At 49.5% G+C, this 18,632-nt stretch overlaps 11 protein-coding genes across 11 annotated transcripts; 9 read left to right on the forward strand and 2 right to left on the reverse strand.

The window, feature by feature from the left end:
• Nucleotides 1–342: 342 nt before the first annotated feature.
• Nucleotides 343–1,659, reverse strand: ANOM_000735 (NAD(P)/FAD-dependent oxidoreductase; the record flags this gene model as incomplete). Its single annotated transcript, XM_015545993.1, has 2 exons — nucleotides 343–1,156; nucleotides 1,205–1,659. The coding sequence occupies 2 exons, from the start codon at nucleotides 1,657–1,659 to the stop codon at nucleotides 343–345; spliced, it is 1,269 nt and encodes a 422-aa protein (XP_015411976.1).
• Nucleotides 1,660–2,188: 529 nt separating this feature from the next.
• On the forward strand, nucleotides 2,189–3,024 carry ANOM_000736 (SDR family NAD(P)-dependent oxidoreductase; the record flags this gene model as incomplete). The annotated part of the gene is made up of 2 exons (XM_015545994.1): nucleotides 2,189–2,299; nucleotides 2,359–3,024. 2 exons carry the CDS (start codon nucleotides 2,189–2,191, stop codon nucleotides 3,022–3,024), a joined length of 777 nt encoding a protein of 258 aa, XP_015411979.1.
• A 252-nt stretch (nucleotides 3,025–3,276) lies between these two features.
• ANOM_000737 (alpha/beta hydrolase family protein) lies at nucleotides 3,277–4,656 on the reverse strand (the record flags this gene model as incomplete). Its single annotated transcript, XM_015545995.1, has 1 exon — nucleotides 3,277–4,656. The coding sequence occupies one exon, from the start codon at nucleotides 4,654–4,656 to the stop codon at nucleotides 3,277–3,279; it is 1,380 nt and encodes a 459-aa protein (XP_015411978.1).
• Nucleotides 4,657–5,002: 346 nt separating this feature from the next.
• On the forward strand, nucleotides 5,003–6,551 carry ANOM_000738 (Zn(II)2Cys6 transcription factor domain-containing protein; the record flags this gene model as incomplete). The annotated part of the gene is made up of 4 exons (XM_015545996.1): nucleotides 5,003–5,074; nucleotides 5,128–5,583; nucleotides 5,645–5,964; nucleotides 6,020–6,551. The coding sequence occupies 4 exons, from the start codon at nucleotides 5,003–5,005 to the stop codon at nucleotides 6,549–6,551; spliced, it is 1,380 nt and encodes a 459-aa protein (XP_015411971.1).
• Nucleotides 6,552–6,935: 384 nt separating this feature from the next.
• Nucleotides 6,936–7,988, forward strand: ANOM_000739 (SDR family oxidoreductase). The gene is made up of 4 exons (XM_015545997.1): nucleotides 6,936–7,015; nucleotides 7,075–7,388; nucleotides 7,449–7,819; nucleotides 7,867–7,988. The coding sequence occupies exons 1-4, from the start codon at nucleotides 6,976–6,978 to the stop codon at nucleotides 7,901–7,903; spliced, it is 762 nt and encodes a 253-aa protein (XP_015411970.1). The 5' UTR covers nucleotides 6,936–6,975; the 3' UTR covers nucleotides 7,904–7,988.
• A 632-nt stretch (nucleotides 7,989–8,620) lies between these two features.
• Nucleotides 8,621–9,627, forward strand: nctB (negative cofactor 2 transcription regulator complex subunit NCB2; the record flags this gene model as incomplete). The annotated part of the gene is made up of 4 exons (XM_015545998.1): nucleotides 8,621–8,732; nucleotides 8,799–8,825; nucleotides 8,991–9,250; nucleotides 9,317–9,627. Coding segments are annotated over 4 exons (498 nt in total), but the record flags the coding sequence as incomplete, so codon positions are not given.
• A 389-nt stretch (nucleotides 9,628–10,016) lies between these two features.
• Nucleotides 10,017–12,238, forward strand: ANOM_000741 (putative chromatin remodeling complex subunit (Arp9); the record flags this gene model as incomplete). Its single annotated transcript, XM_015545999.1, has 3 exons — nucleotides 10,017–10,046; nucleotides 10,116–11,544; nucleotides 11,600–12,238. 3 exons carry the CDS (start codon nucleotides 10,017–10,019, stop codon nucleotides 12,184–12,186), a joined length of 2,046 nt encoding a protein of 681 aa, XP_015411998.1. The 3' UTR covers nucleotides 12,187–12,238.
• Nucleotides 12,239–12,821: 583 nt separating this feature from the next.
• Nucleotides 12,822–14,037, forward strand: ANOM_000742 (putative C2H2 finger domain protein (Kin17); the record flags this gene model as incomplete). Its single annotated transcript, XM_015546000.1, has 4 exons — nucleotides 12,822–12,875; nucleotides 12,936–13,009; nucleotides 13,072–13,252; nucleotides 13,315–14,037. The coding sequence occupies 4 exons, from the start codon at nucleotides 12,822–12,824 to the stop codon at nucleotides 14,035–14,037; spliced, it is 1,032 nt and encodes a 343-aa protein (XP_015411999.1).
• Nucleotides 14,038–14,964: 927 nt separating this feature from the next.
• Nucleotides 14,965–15,642, forward strand: ANOM_000743 (uncharacterized protein; the record flags this gene model as incomplete). The annotated part of the gene is made up of 2 exons (XM_015546001.1): nucleotides 14,965–14,976; nucleotides 15,031–15,642. The coding sequence occupies 2 exons, from the start codon at nucleotides 14,965–14,967 to the stop codon at nucleotides 15,640–15,642; spliced, it is 624 nt and encodes a 207-aa protein (XP_015412000.1).
• Nucleotides 15,643–15,834: 192 nt separating this feature from the next.
• ANOM_000744 (uncharacterized protein) lies at nucleotides 15,835–16,564 on the forward strand (the record flags this gene model as incomplete). Its single annotated transcript, XM_015546002.1, has 2 exons — nucleotides 15,835–16,016; nucleotides 16,072–16,564. The coding sequence occupies 2 exons, from the start codon at nucleotides 15,835–15,837 to the stop codon at nucleotides 16,562–16,564; spliced, it is 675 nt and encodes a 224-aa protein (XP_015412001.1).
• A 1,149-nt stretch (nucleotides 16,565–17,713) lies between these two features.
• Nucleotides 17,714–18,615, forward strand: ANOM_000745 (zinc finger CCCH domain-containing RNA-binding protein; the record flags this gene model as incomplete). The annotated part of the gene is made up of 2 exons (XM_015546003.1): nucleotides 17,714–18,014; nucleotides 18,084–18,615. The coding sequence occupies 2 exons, from the start codon at nucleotides 17,714–17,716 to the stop codon at nucleotides 18,410–18,412; spliced, it is 630 nt and encodes a 209-aa protein (XP_015412002.1). The 3' UTR covers nucleotides 18,413–18,615.
• Between the last annotated feature and the right edge of the window lie 17 nt (nucleotides 18,616–18,632).

An 18,632-nucleotide genomic window follows, 5' to 3' on the forward strand; every position in this document is an offset into this window, starting at 1 on the left:
AGTTCTAAACTTGGTCAGCAGTGATGTGTGTTGCACAATATTATAAGTTGTGTAGAGTTTCGGGTGTCTATGAGGAAGTTGAATCAATATGAGAGATTTAGAGCGATACTAATTACAATTAGATTGGTTGTACGTGATTTTTCTTGGGAGTAGCTTTGTCCTTGTCAAAAGCTAGTGGTTATATATAATGGTTACTACTACATTCTAGGATGAAGCAGTTAATAGGTCAAGTAGGAACGAATTTGGATCCCACTGAACCCCCATTTCCATCTAAGAGGGGGAGGAATTTGTATATCAGATAACACAGGTAGATACCAAGCATTCCAGCCAGGAAAACTGCATCTAAAGTCCCAACTCACTCACATCCGCACTCGGCAGCACCCCTTCCACCATATCCGCCACGACCCTCCCAGTCCCCAACGACAACGAGATCCCCCAAGGACCATGGCCAGAAGCCACAAAAACACCACCATGGCCATCAGTCCTCACCCCATCTCCCAGTAGATCATCGTCTACCCGACATACAACAGGCGTTCCCCGATCGGAAACAGGGCGGAAGCACAGCCCCTCACGAAGAACCTCCAGATCATCCGTGTTGCGTATCTCAGCATCCTCATCCATGAGCTTACCCATCAACTGGGCTGACACAGCCTCTAACCTCTTCATCTCATTCCGATCGATCAAACTGCGGGACTCCTCTGCCCGACCCGGCAGCGACATGTCTGGATCGTTCAGCCCAGCAATGTAGATCTCGCCGCCCTGTCGCGAGAAGATCTCCGGACTGAAGCCGCAGGAGAAGGGGTTTGAGGTAAATATAGCGTGACACCGGCCTCCGTATGTCTGTTGCTCGTGCTCCAGTGTATGTCTAGGAGAACGGAGGACGAGAGAGTATCCAGCCAACTGCGAGACGGGGATGGAGACCTGAGCGGAAGGGAAGAGATGCTCGAAGACACGCGACGTCCAAGCTCCTGCGCAGATAACAAGATGGGTACACGGGATGGTGGACTTTTCCTGTGAGACGAGGTCGACAATTCGGACGCCAGTAATATGCCCGTTGGCATCTGTAACGAGCGAAGTAGCCTTCGCCGGATGGTGGAGCTCTACACCGCGAGATATAGCCGTATCCATCAGGAACTGACATAGTTTCAGCGGATCACTGGATATTCATTAGCCTATACTCAACACTTGAAAGGATATTACCAACACCTGGGCGGTATCAGCATCACAGATCCTCTCCACCTCCACCCCCGGCCGAACTGTCAACCAAGCCGGAGCCCCCATCGCAGCCCCCAGAGTCGACCCAGCAGCAGTCTCCGCTCGACTAGCCCCCCTATCCATCCAGTTGTCACTGTGAGTACCATTCCCTCTCTTAATCGTCGCATCATAGCTCAGCGCCGTCCCTTTCATATACCCCCACCTCTCCACCCCACCGTGCTCAACGGCCAGACTCTCATGCAGCCCAAACGAAAGCTCACCTAAAGAAGCAACAGCCGGTGCAAACCAATCCCTAGCCAGAAACCCACCCGCATACCCTGACGCAGAGCTAAACAGTTGCGACGAGGATTCAACGACATGAATGTGCCCCGCTGGACGGGTCTCGGATAGGTAGTAGGCGGTTGCGGAGCCGATGATTCCTCCGCCGAGGATTACGGTTGGCATTTTGGGGGTTTGCTTGGGGGGATTCTGTGTTTTGGGTTTGTTTTGGGTTTGTGTGCCTTATTCTGGGTGATGTAGATCGGGGCTTGATATGTAATCGGGGAGGGTTACATTGCTTATCTTTGTGGGGTATTGGGGAAGTGCGGAGATTTGGCCGTCGGGTTGGATGCTATCTCAGAGGCGGTTTCTTTACGATTACTGGATGATGAGGTCGAGTGCAATGTCAGTGATTTATTACTACCTCTAAGTAAGTATGATATGAATCATTTATATCTATTCCTCAGGCAGTAAATGATGTCATGGCGAGACTGTCCGACCGATGGTGCCTTGATTTTCAGGTCCAAGAATCTTCGGACAGACGCGAGTCAATTCAGATCAAGGATCTCATCCTACTTAGACTCCATGATTGGCCGACTGCCAGCGATGTGGAATGCAAGGGAAATGCTAAATAGCGGCACGCTCTCCCCAGGAGATTCAGATAGACGAGATAAGGTGTCAAGGTATACATACACCCATCACTCGATAATCCAAGATGGCCGCAACCAGGCCCCAAACACTAGTCGGCAAAGTCGCCATTGTCACAGGTGCAACGAGAGGAATCAGCGCCGGGCTGGCTGAAGAATTGGCCCGCCGAGGAGCGAAAGTGAGTAGAGTATACCCCGATCCCTTCACCGTCTCTATCTAACAGTTCAATCCAATCAGGTCTTGATAACATGCACATCGTCAAGCAGTGAATCCATCGCAGACCAATTAATGGAGCACATCCAAAGCTTCAAAAACGGCGCAAGTGCAGCCAAAGTCCGCACCGATCTGCGCGAAATATCTGCGGGACAAACGATTGTCGAAGCCTCGATGCAAGCGTTCGGTCCCCACATTGATATCTTGGTTAACAACGCCGGTGTGGAGTTAGTGAAGCCCCTGTCGGATCTCACGGTGGAAGACTACAACCTCGTCTACAACCTGAACGTCCGCGGAGCCATCTTTCTAACACAGGCTGTTCTCCCACATCTGCGTGCACCCGGCCGGATCATCAATATTAGTTCGATCGGTGCACGGGAAGGAATCGCTAATCTGTCGACTTATTGCTCGTCTAAGGCGGCCTTGGAGGGCTTGACGCGGTGCTGGGCTGCGGAGTTGGGCGGTGCCGGGCATACGGTGAACGCTGTTAATCCGGGACCGGTGCACACGGCTTTGCTTAATAATATCCCGAAGGAGCTGGTGGAAATGCAGAAGTCGGTGACGCCCGTGGAGCATCGGGCTGGGACGATTGACGATGTGGCGCAGGTGGTGGCGTGGCTTGCTTCCGAGGAGAGTCGGTGGGTTTCGGGGCAGGCGATTGCTGCTTCTGGGGGGTACGCGATGCACTGATTCTTGGGTATGTTGGATGCTGGAGGTGGCAGATGAAGTCTAATAGACTATGGTAAACGGATGGTTGGGGTTTCAAGTGGTGTAAATGAGAGACCATGTTGAATATTCCATTTGAGTATAACTTGCTAATGAGAGACAAACACTGCTTGGATACTGTATCCACGGGCTGTGTGTGTGCAAAACAAACTATGTCTGCTTCTGACATGTATACGGTTACATATATGTGTGGCACCTCTGTATCCCCGATAAACATCAAATGTTTGCGATGGCCGCAGCTTCGGGATCGGTCACCATGTGAGCAGCATCAAAAGGCTGGTGTGTAATGGTGGTGCAGTTTCTTGTAGTCTTCCTACCAGCGAAGCGCCCATCAATAAAAGCTAACCACTCAGGGGCACTTGCAGTCAGCACATCAGAATGATCCATTCCGGGATACAACCTGAGGTGGGCCTCGTTCCCGTAGCGACAGGTGTCCTTGAACGAGTTAATAGTAGTCTGGGGCAAGACGGCTGTGTCATTCAAGCCCTGGATGATCATCATAGGCTCTCCAGCCTTGTCACCATTGGCGGGAGCGACCATATCCTGCCACTGCTGGAGCTCCGGGTTGTTCTTGATTGCTGGAGTAAAAATGTCTGAAGGTTTTAGCCCATAAGCAAGTGACATGATACCGTAATTACATGCTTGCGCCATGTCGGCAAGTTTTGTTCGGTTCTGGAGTGTTTCAGCAAACGGTGCGCGACTCATGTTTGGGAAGACACGCTCAATGGCAAATGGTAGCCAGGGTGTCTCATAGAGAATGTCGTACGATGCATAATCAGAGGTCTGAGATAGCAGTTCGGCACCAAGTAGGGTCATGTCGTAAATCTTGGAGGCAGGTGCTAATGCAACAGTGCCTAAGTACTTTCCGGCGGCTCCAGTTTGAAGCAACTCGCTCTCCGAAAGCTTCCAAACGGCACCACCTCCTTGAGAATGTCCAACACCCATCCATCCATCGGTAAAAAGCCCAGGGAAGGCTTTCCGAGCGGCAACCATACTATAGTAGAGATCATTGGCATGTGCAGGGAAACTAAGGTATTTGTGCTCCGTGTAATTGTTTCCGAGACCAGCATAGTCAGTCGCGATGATGGCGTAGCCCTTCTCAACGAAGATACTCCAGCTTGTATAGTCGTAGAGCGTTGGGGTAGTGGATGGCGGGCATCCAGCAAAGACGCCGATGGTGCCGTGGGCGTAGGCAATGGCCGGGTACTTTTTGTCCTTGCGGAACGATGTATAGGGTATTCCGATGAATCCGGTAGCCGGAACGGGGGAGCCGTCTAGGTTTCGAGACGTATATTGGAAGCGGTAGGCGGACATACCACTGAGAACGTCGAGGTCATCTGGGTCAATGGCTTCAAACTTCAACAGATCACCGGGCTGGGATCGGGAGAAATTGGATGCCGTGGCATAGAAGCCGAATTCAAAATCAGTCCCGAACAGCGTGCGGTCCTCAGCTTGCGCATAGTTAAAAACAGTCTGACAAGTAGTATCGCACCCGTAGGTCTCAAGGGTTGCAGTTGATAGGTTAAAGTTTGCAGCAGCTTTAGCAGCCGTCAAAGATGGGACGGCTAAGCCGAGAAGTATAGTCCATGCAAACATGGTTGGCCGTACAGAACTAGGATGGTAAGACACAAGCTATAGAGAGAGCGAGAGATAAAAAACACCTCGAGAAGATGGGACGACTCTCGTATTTTATAGAGTTCAAATCGGCAAAATCTCCATGTCGAGATAGGGTTTCTTCTCCAACGTACCCGACCCCGGATGCCACTATTCTAGTTTGGGCAACAATATCGCGAAAGTGGGGAAGGCCTAGAGCCTCGGGCAGTTGCATCCTGGATCGGCTTCGCATCGGCCGTTGTGACTTTGTCTCGTCTTTTCGAATGACTCGTCAAAACCACGTAACCCCTTCACTGGATGGCGATTGGTAGTGGTCGAATTTGGTAGAATGCCCTGTGGTGTCCATGATGGCCGTCGTCTCGGTCACCGGTGCGAACGCTGCCAGAGAGATCATAGCAAAGTATGCAGAGTATCCATAACCCCTGAACTTCTCAGTCATGCTGATCTACTTAGTGTGACGGATCTCGGCCATGTTTAGCATGCAAGCGAAAGGGAGTGGAGTGTGCCTCGCCCTGCACATCGAGATCCACGTTGTCCATTGTCCAAAGTCATCCTCCCCTTGACCCTCGGCCGTGTAAGCCGCTATCCACGGACAGACCTAGGCACTATACTAATGCATTCTTCTTTGCTCTTGGGCTCTCACCTACACTCCTTACCGTATTTTCTATCAATGCAATGACATCAATGATCCAGGAGAACAAGATACTTCAAGATACAGTCTCGTTGGTTGGGGGTTTCTATGCCTCTCGTAACTCGAATTTGCTGACATTCTCGAAGAACGAGAAAAGAGACCTAGTGGTTCAATGGCACCGGCTGCAGAAGTCTGTTGCACTCGGCATCAAAGAGGTGTCCAGTGATGGCAAATCAGATGTTCTTCTAGCCTGTGCTCTTCTGCTCAGTTTCGTTCAGGTAATGAATATTGGGTTGCGCATAGTACAGCAGTTTACGATCCTTGGCTTACAAACCCTAGATCCTGGATGACACTTCAGGGAGATCATGGTGTGCATGGGTTTACCAGTTGCATGCCTTTGTCTGGCGAAATGGGAAATCTGTCGCACCATTGACACCTCTCTTGCGGTCGATGCGCAGGTTAGCCCGTATCATGAATGCCTTGAGGGCTCTTTGTCTAGAGCAGGACCTCGACCTTGCCCTACCCGTTCGTTCGCACGATTTGGGTTCAAGGGTGGACCATCTGCCTCCGCATGGGCAGGATGCATCCGCATTGTTCGATGACCAGCTCCTGGACTACTTCTGCGAGGACCTGGAGATGTGGGCTAAGTTGCAGTGGCTGTGAGCAGAATATCACTTTTCGGGTATGCACAAGATTGAAACTAACATATTGCAGGACCGCAGATTGGAAAACCAAAAGTAAGGAGTTGGGTCTGCGGCTGGACCCAGAACTTCGCAAATCCCCGGGAAGAAGATTATCTGAACACGAATACCAGGGGGTAGAATTGACTTGTATTGCGTCCCGATTCCAGCGGGATATCATTGCCTCTCTGCTTTGGTACAGTAGCGAAAATGGCAGCAGTGTTACGAACATGCTGCTAGCGTTTTACCATTGCGTTAGCGTCGACATCTCCCTGATGTTTTGTGATTCGGTCTGGCTCTCTCTGAATTGTGAACTGCCAGTTATGACACACCAGATGAGCTATGAACAAGCGACCAATGCGCTGCAACATGCAGAAAAAGGCCTTCAAAGTTCATATCTTGAGGCTATTTTCTACGCCCCAACTTTGTATACAGTCAGCATGACGAGGAGATACAAGTCCGAACGGAGTCGCATAGTGAGTTTTATTAGCAGGCTGAAGCAGAAGGGATTTTTCGTTGCCGATCAGTTTTTATCCGTGATTGAAGAAGCATGGGCCGCTAGATGACAGCGATTTTGTATGATACCCACGGTAGAGCAGCAGGCTGTTCTGCATGTCTGGAATTCGAACATTATGAGTAGTGATGTGACTCCTCGGAGGAGAATTTGGTGGTCTCTTCTTTCGATGAGTTGGAGACAGAAATTCAATGCTATAATCGGAAAGATAGCAACATCACTCTATGCAAGTGAGTTGAGATACATGTAGATAACGAGAGGGAGAAAAGTTGCTGATCGATGCAAACATGCGACCCCACATGATGAGTGATGCCTGAGGTATCTGCCCCTCATTCCGTGCAGAAATTACATCACCGCCAATGGGAGCTCGTTTCTGTTCCACATCTTCGACCAGGGTACCGTCGAAGTCAATCCAAGCAACCAACTTCTATTCTAACTCATCCCCAAACCTGTTCTCATAAACTCGATCTCGCATAATGTCTGCCAAAACAATTATTGTCACCGGTGCCTCGAGAGGTCAGCAACACGACACCAGAACCGTCAATACGAGATATATTAACAAAAATCTCCTGCAGGCATCGGTCTCGCGATCGCCAAGTACCTCCTCACCTCCCCTCAATCGCACAACGTCGTCGTGATCGCTCGGAGTGTTGAGCCCCTCCAGAAGCTGAAGGAGCAATACACCAAGCAGGTGGAGGTGCTCAATGGCGATCTTACCGATCTGTCCATCGGCCAGAAGGCCGTCGACCTAGCCCTCAAGTCCTTCGGCCGTTTGGATGGAATGGTTCTGAACCATGGTGTGCTGGGACAAGTGGGCAAGATTGCTCAAGCAGATCCAGAGCAGTGGAAGCACGGATTCGACGTAAACTTCATCAGCTTTGTTGCCTTTGTGAGTTCATGAGTTTCCTGGCAGGGTGCCAAGGCGGATGGATATTAATTGGTTGGGCAGGTCAAAGCTGCTCTTCCAGCACTTCGTGAGACGAAGGGCAAGCTTGTCTTCACATCTTCCGGTGCTTCCGTGTCAGCTTACAGAGGATGGGGTCTGTATGGAGCAACCAAGGCAGCGATGAACCATCTTGCGCTTACCTTGGGCGAGGAAGAGCCTGACGTTACGACGATCTCGATTCGGCCCGGAATGGTTGATACCGAAATGCAGCGCGAGCTGCGAGAAGACCATGCTACAACACTGGAACCCCAGGTCCACTCCAAGTTTACTACGGTTCACAAGGATGGAAAACTCCTCAAGCCGGAACAGCCTGGCCATGTCATGGCCAAGTTGGTGCTTGATGGCCCCAAGGACTTGTCGGGTAAATTTCTATCGTAAGTTTCTACAACTCTTAATCTTACGGCAAAGCTGACCCAAGCAGGTGGAATGACAAGGCTCTCGATGCCTTTCAGGCATAAATTACAACCTATCAGCTTAATAGACAGTTAGCATAAACCGCCTTTCGAGAAAATGATACATATAGAACAGTAAATTGGGGTAGTAATCAGCCGAAAGATGAAAAGCAGGTACATTTTCATAAGCATTAGATGCAGAGCACCTTCATACTTAGCATGGAATGTGTATTTGTTCATCATACAAAGTTGTGGATATAAGAAAAAAGCTCGAAGCTTACCTTGTCAAATAGGTTCGTCGTAATGTGATCCGATTCTTGAGCCATGGAAAATTCCTAGATTACTTCAGGACCGTTAGCGAAGGCCACAAAACTTCTTCACGACAAAATAGACGAGTGTGAATAATTTTCAGTAGTCCGTTTGGCTTGGACAGTGTACGTCACCATGAAAGGTATGATAGGGGCGACAACATTGTTCATCATTGTAGTAGAAGGAATGTAGCAAGGTAAATAAACATACCATTTATGTTAGTACTGCACACGGCTGCAGTTCGAAGAGTTTTGAATTCCTCAACATCAAAAGGACATTCTCGCTTCCCATTGTTGTGGGAAAAAGCGTGTGTGGAAGAGAACAGGGAAAAAAAAAGCTGCAGAGCTAAGAAATACTCCCCAAAGCGGTAGGATTCTGCCGCCAGTACCCACTGGTTGTTCCGTGCCGACGCAGTCCGCGTCTGGCATTCGATCGACGCTACTATTTATTGTAAGTATAGTCCCCGCGCATTGGGAAAAAAAGTGATCCTTCACCTTGACAACAGCTTCTCTGTGCGTGCGAGCGTGTTTCTCTCCCAACAATCTCACTTCAATAAGGGACATCATGTCGGATCGCGAATTTAGTTGTAAGTATTGTGTTCCTGGGTCTTGGCGCATGCTGTTGGAATGGAGCTGACGCTGATCTACTTCAGCGAACGATGACCTGTCGCTTCCTAAAGGTATGCATCCGAGTCACTCAGTATTGATTGTTCCAACCTCCTAGCCTGAGTGTCGCTACGCTAAATCTCTCGACTACGCGTACTTTGTCGCTTGAAGATGGCGACATAACATCTCTACGTATCTACTGCCAGCGCACCCCATCCTAACTGATCGCGATTATCTAGCGACGGTCCAAAAAATCATCACCGAGATTCTACCCCCTTCTTCCGGCCAGACCTTCTCCAAAGATGCTCGCGATCTCCTGATGGAATGCTGCGTCGAATTCATCACCCTGATCTCCTCAGAAGCCAATGACATCAGCGAGAAAGAGGCCAAGAAAACAATCGCCTGTGAGCATGTAGAGCGGGCTCTGCGTGATCTTGGGTTTGGCGATTATATCCCCGACGTGCTTGCTGTGGCAGAGGAGCACAAGGAGCAGTTGAAGGTGGGTGGAATCACTACGTGCTGTGTCTAGCGGGACGGACTTGCTAACGCGTATATTGCTTTCTAGTCGCGAGAAAAGAAGCAAAGCAAGATGGAGCAGAGTGGACTGTCGGAAGAGGAACTGCTACGACAGCAGCAGGAGCTGTTCCGCTCTGCTACGGAGAAGTACCACGCTGCCCCGGAGTAAATACCTGGGTTGGGTAACTGAATATGAAATGCGTTTGACTCTTGCTGGCCATAGAGGGAACGGGCTCGGAGTTTTGTCTTTCGGCTGAAGAATCTCGGAGTTTAGGTTGTCTGGGATTGAAACCATGGTTTCTGAACGGGTTGGTTGGACTTTTATTTGTCCTTTTAAGTATAGTTGCATTGATATCTCGACCTTTGCCATTCAGGATACGATATACTTGAACGTTTGTAATACCAATGGTGTATGGGTTGTAATCTTACGATATTAACATACCTTTCCTACTTGCACAGGATTGAGCGATACATGAATATTGAAGCATGAAGCTTTTGATGCTTAGACATGCGGTCAGCGGATCAATAAGCAGATTGTATGTAGTGTCGTCCGTTGTGTGTTAATAATGGTAGATTGAGTGATGTACAGTACACCTCTAAGTGGAAGCACCGACGTGACGGGCGCGCTTAGCCCGAACGGGTAACCGCCCAACCTCCCGCGCGCGCAAAGTGTCGCCCGCTGCAAACACCGCGGAGCATCCTGAGGCCGCGAAAGCATTGCGACGATTCCCCAAGCCTCATCGTCCACGATGCCGCCTTTCAAAGATGAGCACATTTTGGTACGTCACCCTCCATTCACTGCGGTCCCGAAACCCGGATTCATCCCGTACTAATCCCCGTCCCTCTAGATAATTGCGCCAGGCTCCCAGGTGACCCTGGCGCAACTGGGTCTTCCCGAATCATTCACACCCGCTCGCTATCGCTTTCCCACGCGGATGTTCCCTGCCGAAAAGAAGGGCGAATTTGAACCATATAAGATCCGTGAGCGGCGACAGGAAGGGAAACCTAGCAATGGGACGGACGCGCCCAAAGAGGATGTGGAGATGAAAGATGCGGAACCCTCCGCTCCAGAAGGCACAGGCAACAATGAGACCGCCCCCAAGCCCGAGAATGGAGAGCAAGAGGGCAAGAAAGAGCCTGCCGAAGGCCAGGAAACCAACGGGGAGACGAAAAAGGAAGCCCAGGAGATCTTCTACGAGGAGGATGTTACATCAGATGAGGGGGCTATCTACCCCATCGAGAATGGGCACATTGTCGACTGGCCGTGCTTTTTTGCCCTCCTAACACATGTCCACAATACTCTCAGCCCTCCATTTCACACGCCGATCATGCTTATCTCCCAACCGGCTTGGTCAGCGCGCGACCGGGAGGCAATCACGCAGTTTGTGTTTGAGAAGTTTAAGACGCCCGCCTTCTGCATGATGGATTCTGCTCTCGCCATCTGCTATGGATACGGTACCTCGACTGCGGCGGTTGTCGATGTTGGCAAAGGGAAAGTGGACGTTACCGCCGTCACTGATTTCCTGGTCAATGAGCATGGACGAGGGATTGCCCTGCAAGGTTGCGGTGGAGATTACATGACGGACAGACTTCAAGAACTGCTGGGGTCAAAGGGCTTCTCAAGAGAAATGTGCGAGCAGTTGAAGAGGAGTAATATTACCGAGATTCTACCAGCTGGAACGCCCTTGCCTGGCACCGCAGCCACCGCACGACAGAACCCTAACCCTGCCGCCTCAGCTTCTACGGGAGGACAAGAGGGAGGTCCCAACGATGCCGTTCCCCGCGGCCCTGGCGAAGGTACTCAAACTGGCCCGGAAGGCACCAATGGAGAAGATGAGGATGAAGGCGTGCTGGATGTTGCAGCTATTGTCAGTGGCAACACTAGCGAGTTCCTAGCAAACCGAGAGAAAGAGAAAGCGGAGAAATCGAGTACGAAAAAGGGCTCGATTGACCAAGGTGGGAAGCCTATTCGTCTTCCCAACTCCAAGAAAGAGAAGGCCTCGTTCCAATACGAGGAGTACGCGCGATTGGAGCCGGAAAAAGATGCGCCCAACGCTCCTCCACGATACATCCGCCAGACAAGAGAGATCGAAGTCGGTGTTGAGCGTTTCTTGTCTGTGACTCCGAAGCAAAAAACCGGGGAGCGTTTGACCAGCAATATTCTTGAAGATATTGCAACGCAAATCCACCACACTATTCTTGCTGTGCCCGATGCCAGCAAGCGCAGCGAACTTTGGGATTCGTTGGTCATCGTTGGTAACGGGAGTAAGATTAAAGGTATGTACCTTATTTTTGACCTAGTATGGCCAGATTCGCTAATCAACGGATGTAGGATTCACCCAAGCTCTGCTTAACACCATCACACAAAAGTTCGTTCTCTCGCCATCTGCCACTATCTTCACTTCTGAGCTCCCTTCCAATTTCTCCACCCCTATGCCGACCGGAGGAACCAACACTCCCGCACCTGGTCAAACCGGACCGTACAATGCCCACGGCGTGAACCCCCTGCTGGTTGCTGCAACACATTCGAACAACCCGGCGGCTGGAAACATGCCCCCAGGAACCCCATCTATGGATCCTTCTATGGCTTCCCACTATCGCTCTACCGGCCATTCTCAGACCCCAACCTCCGTCAAAACCCTGAAGCCCCCAGAGTACTTCCCCGAGTGGAAGGAGCACGGCAACTCCAATGCTCCTGGTACCAGCGGGTCTGCAGGAATGAGCAACGGTCCCAACGCTGGGCCTGGTGGCCCAGGTGCGCCAAGTGGCGGTCATGGCATGGAGGAAGCGGTATTTCTAGGAGCCCAAGTCGCTTCTAAGGTTGTTTTCGTTATTGATCAAGGGCTCAGTAAGGGATTCATGACCCGTGTGGAGTATAATGAGAATGGGCCCTCTGCAATCCATGAGTATTCCATGTGATTGTCATTAATAGAATTAGTATATGGAATTCAACACTTTGTCTTCTGTCAACCAGAGTTGAATTCAACAAGAAAATGGTTTCTTTCGTCTGGGCTTGTCTAATGCGTTGGAGCTTGTTGAACATGACACTTGGTCTTCTCACATATGGTTATTGTATTCTACGTGTTGGCGTCCTTGATTAGAAAAGCAACCCTTTGTCAGGATGCGGTAGGATAGGTGGAGTCTGGTTGGAAATCCTAGGTATAGTACTAAATACGACTATTTTTTTTCTTCCCAAATGTGCTTTAATCAAATCGTTCCAGGACCATGTCCATACTATATAATATTCAGTACTATTCGTAGTATGTATGGCCTTGGTCTGCCTGAGGTGCAGATTGAGCCAGATCTGCACTAACCCGATCTGGATAGCGACCTTTCTAGAACACCACGTGACTAGGATAAGGATGCTTATCTTATTTCCGCCTCAATCTGTCTCCGCCGTCGCGACTTTCTCCCAATATCAGATTTATATGACCAAGAAAGACTGAAAGAACAGCTGATACCTACGCCTTTCACCTGAGCCGCAGAGCTCCCATTGTACTTCCAACCAGTCTCACAGCTCACATACGGGGCTACGCCACCCAACATCTCCCAAAATGCCGCGCGCGGAAGCAGGAAGCACGAAGGCAATCAGCAACAAGATCAAATCTGTACGCCCCATCTAACCCGCTGCAAGCATACAAGACTGAAAATGTACTAACCAAACACAGAAAGGCCTTCAGCGACTCCGATGGTACTGTCAGATGTGCGAGAAGCAATGCCGTGATGAGAACGGATTCAAATGGTAAGTGAACCATTGTCTCTTCTCGCATGGCGCTCTACTAATTACTAATTCCTCAAACGTAGTCACACCCAAAGCGAAAGCCACGTGAGAAATGCTCTTTTGGTTGGCGAGGATCCGAGAAAGTATATCGAGGAGTACAGCAAGGACTTTTTGAATAACTTCCTTACTCAGTTGAGGACGTCTCACCAGGAAAAAGCTATACACGCCAACATATTCTACCAGACTATCGTCGCGGATAAGACGGTGAGTTTTTTCTTCTTTTAATCTGCGTTTCGCGTGGGATGAAGGCTAATAAATATCTCCAGCACGTACATTTAAATGCTACAAAATGGAAGAGCCTTACGCAGTTTGTCGCTTATCTTGGACGGGAAGGGCTTTGTCGTGTTGAGGAGACTGAGAAGGGTCTTTTCATTGCGTATATCGATCGGAGTCCAGAGGCGATGAGGCGGAGAGAAGCTCTTTCGAAGAAAGAGCGTCAGGATCGCGGTGATGAGGAGAGAGAGCAACGACAGATTCAGGAGCAGGTCGAGCGCGCGAGACAAAACGCAGACAAGCAGGAGGAGGAGATAGATCCTGAGGCGAGGAATCTGCAGCGCAAGGAGGGCGAGAAAGTCAAGCTTAATATTGGCTTTGGTTCGAAGGCGAACGGCGAATCGAAGACCGAATCCCCGAAACCACAATCTCCCGAGGAAAAGGATAACGCCGCTTCAGCAACACCGGAGCCTGCCGCTGCTTCTGCATCTCCGGATCCGGCCCCAGTCCTGACCCCGGCTCCTGCTCCTGCCCAGGACGCGCCAAAGCCGGCAGTCAAGCTGTCCATGTCGTTGGGTGACAAGAAACCGAAGAATGTGTTTGCTGCTGCCGTGAAGAAGAACCCCCTTGCCGGAAAGAAGGGCCCTGTGATGGAAGCTCCCAAGAAGATGAGTGAGCAGGAGAGGATCATGAAGCAGGAAATGGAGGCAATGGAAAAGAAGCGCATGCGCGGTGGATTCGGAATGCCGAACCCTAAGCGCCCGAAATTGTCTTGAAGTCGACATATCTCTGAGAATTCCCTTCACACAAGTCCAATAGCAATTTGGATCCTTGACGACTGTCGTCTACCACGTCACACCGATCCCATAGATCTCCGGGGAAGCTGATCATGATAGTTAAATGTCACCAAATTTGTCCAAACCGCGTGGTTGCGGTTACGGAGAATGATCACTTCCTTATGACACATGGTTTGACACTGATTGGTCTGCAGAGACATCATTTCTGAGCCCAAAAGTTTTCCCAAGTCTACTGTATCACAAACCAGTGAATAATGATACCCAACAAGAAATATATGTTAATTGAGTCTGTTCATGGAGCAAGAATATAGTTTTTAGCGAGCCCTGAAGGATTGCTTCCGACCTAGGCATATCTTTAGTTATTGAAAGACACAATAAATTCCATTCTTAGCATGTTAGATGATGGGAATCCTCCCTGGATATTTCCTTGTCGCAAAAGCAACAGGTACCTTGTAGAACCATAACAAATAGACCCAAGTCGCCGGCTCTCCCTGGAAGTTCACATACACATCACGTGTTAGTCCAAACAGTGGCATGTTAGTAGACTTGACCCTAGCAACTAATGTCAAGACATCGTGCTTTTTTAAGCATGTTCCCCGAATTCGTGCTCTGAATTTAATACAACCTGAATTCTGTCAGCATTCGCTCATCTCGCTGACTCAACCGGATCACACACCCAGATCTGAACATCGTTCTTACCAGCCCTGAGAACGAACCTCACTTCCTTTCTCCTCTTGCAACAAGCTAGTGTGACAACAGCCCACAGGGTAGTTTACGGTACTACAAACACCATTCTACATAATTTGAGTTGTTTAGATAACGGCCACTAATATTCTCTCAACGCTTCCACCATCCTCTACAAGAGCCGCTTTAACAAGAAGCCTCGGGACTTTCCGCCGGTGCATCATGGAAATATCTGTAAGTCATAATTAACATCATCACACTGGACAACAGGGTCTGATCGGTGTCTAGGCTGAGGAAATGCCAGAAGGATGGACCAACGACCCTGCAATGCTCAGGTTACATTCTCATCCTGAAGGCTCAATAAACACTATCGCCGAATGGCATAGACTCGGAGATATCGAATTACTAATGATGGGAACCCAAAGCTCGGGGAATTTGCAGTTTATAATCCAGTCAGGATGTTGTTACTACTGGGGGAATCTGATGATCGACGATATCTTTGAGATCAGGAAGCCGAAGACCTTCCCGGAAATTCTGCATGCTCTTGCCACAAAGGGGCATTTTGGATTGAAGTATAAGAAAGTGGAAAGAATACCAGAAGGATGGACCAACGACCCTATTATGCTTGAGAGATATTCTCACACTGGTTCCTCAGTATCCAGTATTGCCCAATGGTATGGACTGGAGAATATCAAAGTTGTATTGATGGGAACACGAGAATCCGGGGATATGAAGTTTATACTCATGTCAGGAGGTCGCTACTACAGAGGTAATCTGATGATCGATGATATCTTTGAGATCACCAAGCCGAAGACCTTCCCGGCAATTCTGCATGCTCTTTACAGAAGGGGGGATTGGGCCTTGACGTATAATAAAGTCAAGCAGGTAGAGGAAATCTAGATGGTGTTCCGGTAGCAGAGGCTAGTTGATAAAGAAGTCACGGGTTTCAAGTCTGTTGGTTCCTTCCAATCCCGACGCTCCTTCTGAATCGGGCGAGTGCGAGCAATACCTACTACTCGTCCACTGCATTTGTTGTCTGTTGTAGCCTTGTACAATCGACTAGAGACTCAGTATCCTCAAAGATACTTCACTATGGCTGAGCGACTTATTCCCTGGCTGAATGGCCGACTGGATCCTCGCCAGGCGTACACGTTCGACCGTAACCATATCACTGCGATGTTGCAAAACATCGTACTTTCCCCTGGTGTATACGGCGTTCCCGCTCAGAATGTCGCCAGACTGATGTCCATACACCAGGATATCACTCGTCTTCGGTAAGCTATTACTAGGGAGGCAAATGTATCTTAATATAACTGACCTAGATAAAAGGTGCCCAGATGGTCAAGATTACCTCGCCCCGGCACCACCGCAGAATATCGACCGCCAAGTTCATCCCCGTTGGCCTAGAGGGATCGCAAGGTTCCAGCTTAGAAGGTCGACCTACGATGGAGTCGAGTACTGGGCACTCCCAGACCTCCTTGGGCTCTTTTTGAGCTCTTTGGGTCCGGCTCCAATCGGGGCGACGAAGCGGAACTTTTACCTCCCGGTCACGGCTGTGTATGGACAGTGGTGTACCAAGCTCCTTACCGGGGTGATGCCAAGAGTATATCAGTGTTCTTGGACAGACACGAGGGAGTTCTCTCTTGGTGCCTCCAGAGGAGGCTTTGCTGTCCAGGATGATATAGGGTCCTGGCTGGCCGTCTTGGATCGTGCTCGGTACGGCATTATAAGGTCTCCAGCGCTACAGATCACTTGGTCGCAGACGTGGACTCCTAATCTCCGGAGAGTAGGGAGCACGGCTGGCCTTTGGTCGTTGTGCTGAGACCTACCCCTTTCGAAAACTTCTCATGTACGTGCCACCTTGTGCTACACCCAGAAACTCTTATTAACAAATCAAAAGGGTAAAGCGAGAGAAGGGGCAGGGTGTATGGATTGGCTTTATGCATCAATTACATAACGTCCGTACCTGTTTACGATGATCAACTGTCTGGAAGGATCTGGCGCAACGTAGCATGGAAGAGGATAGGGAAGAGTATATACTACAGTCAGAGGTTGTCAGGAAAGGGCTGGAGCATACACAGAAGGCTGCTGATCTGTTTGCTCAAGACGCTAGTTGTGTTTTTAGAAATTTATCTTCCTATGCTTTGCCGTGGTAATGAACAGAAATATATATCTTGATTCTCTGCACCGACAGTAGCTTTTGATAAATCTATAATTAACTTAAGTAAAGGTATATCCTTTGAGTCTTTTGAAATATCCGAACACTTTTTACATCCAGGAAACGCTATAGATATGTCTGTTTTGCAACGTAGACACAGATTGAAGCCCACTAAAGTGACAGGAAAAGTGGGACCAGGTTCATGCCAGCGATTCGCGCTAACTTGGATCGAGCCCTGAAGTTCTATCGATAGGACCCACTTGTTTAGCCAGACCTTGAACTGTCACTGCATAACTGTGGTCTGCTATGTCTAAGATCATGTAGAAATATTATTATCATAAAAAACAACATAGCGCATGTGGCGATTCAGTCTCTATTCCAAGTAGTTTTGTTCAAAAGGGATAATTAGCAGAGAACGTGATATGATGTCGCTGAATAGCTAACAGAAGCCCTAGTTGAAACCCACAAAGGCGAAGATAAGTCTCTGAGCTATTCAAGAGACTGAGATTATCCGTACTATAGTTACTTACTAAATATTAGCCGTGGATTAACAATCATGAACGAAGACATGATTGCCACCTGAGGCGGAAACGTTAGTCAGCCGGAGCTGCCCACGTGATCGAGCTATCCAGAATCTTCAAGGAACAGCTCTCTCCAGACATCTCCGCATGGTACGCGCCTCACCTGTCCGGACATAATCTAGTTAGGTCATCTATTACTTTTGCTTCAATCCTGACCGGAAGCTTTTCTTTCATTTCTCCATTTTTAAATACCCAATTCAAAGAAGCGGCCCCCGCGCATAACCTCGTAGCAATGGCCAACTATCTCGCCTCCATCTTCGGTACGGAGCAGGACAAGGTCAACTGTTCGTTCTACTATAAGATCGGCGCATGCAGACACGGCGACAGGTGCTCTCGGAAGCATGTCAAGCCTTCGTATTCGCAGACAATCTTGATGCCAAACATGTACCAGAATCCGGCATACGACCCAAAGAACAAGATGAACCCCAGCCAGCTCCAGAACCACTTCGATGCTTTCTACGAGGATGTATGGTGTGAAATGTGCAAGTACGGAGAGCTGGAGGAATTGGTAGTGTGTGACAATAACAATGATCGTAAGTTGGAGCTATTTTCCCTCCCAAGACTCGACTCACGGAGCTGCTACTAACCTCTATTTACCCCAGATCTTATCGGCAACGTCTACGCCCGGTTCAAGTACGAAGAAGATGCGCAAAAGGCCTGCGACGCTTTGAATTCCCGCTGGTATGCAGCGCGACCGATATATTGCGAGCTATCGCCGGTGACAGATTTCCGAGAAGCATGCTGTCGATTAAATAGTGGCGAAGGCTGTGTGCGTGGCGGATTCTGCAATTTCATTCACCGGAAGGACCCTGGCAATGAGCTCGACCGGGAACTGCGCCTGAGCACGAAGAAATGGTTGAAGGAGCGCGGCAGGGATGCCCGCAGCGTCAGTCGCAGTCCCAGTCCGGAGCCGACGAGGCGGAGATATTAGGTGTGGCTTTGCTTTTTGTGTTCTGCATGTGGCGTTGGGGAATTGACCTCTGTCGAACTGTAATTTCTTCTATACTGTTATGATATCAAGCCCTGGTTGCGAGATTTATGGCATTCAAATTGTCTCCGGTTGAAGCTTTTCCCTGTAGAGTACTCCGTACCTTTGAACCATAAGGACGGTCCATTTAAAGCTGCTCGGCATTACCCCATCGGGAAGTAAA

This window comes from Aspergillus nomiae (assembly GCF_001204775.2).
Source record: "Aspergillus nomiae NRRL 13137 chromosome Unknown contig00006, whole genome shotgun sequence".
NCBI classification, from domain to species: domain Eukaryota; kingdom Fungi; phylum Ascomycota; class Eurotiomycetes; order Eurotiales; family Aspergillaceae; genus Aspergillus; species Aspergillus nomiae.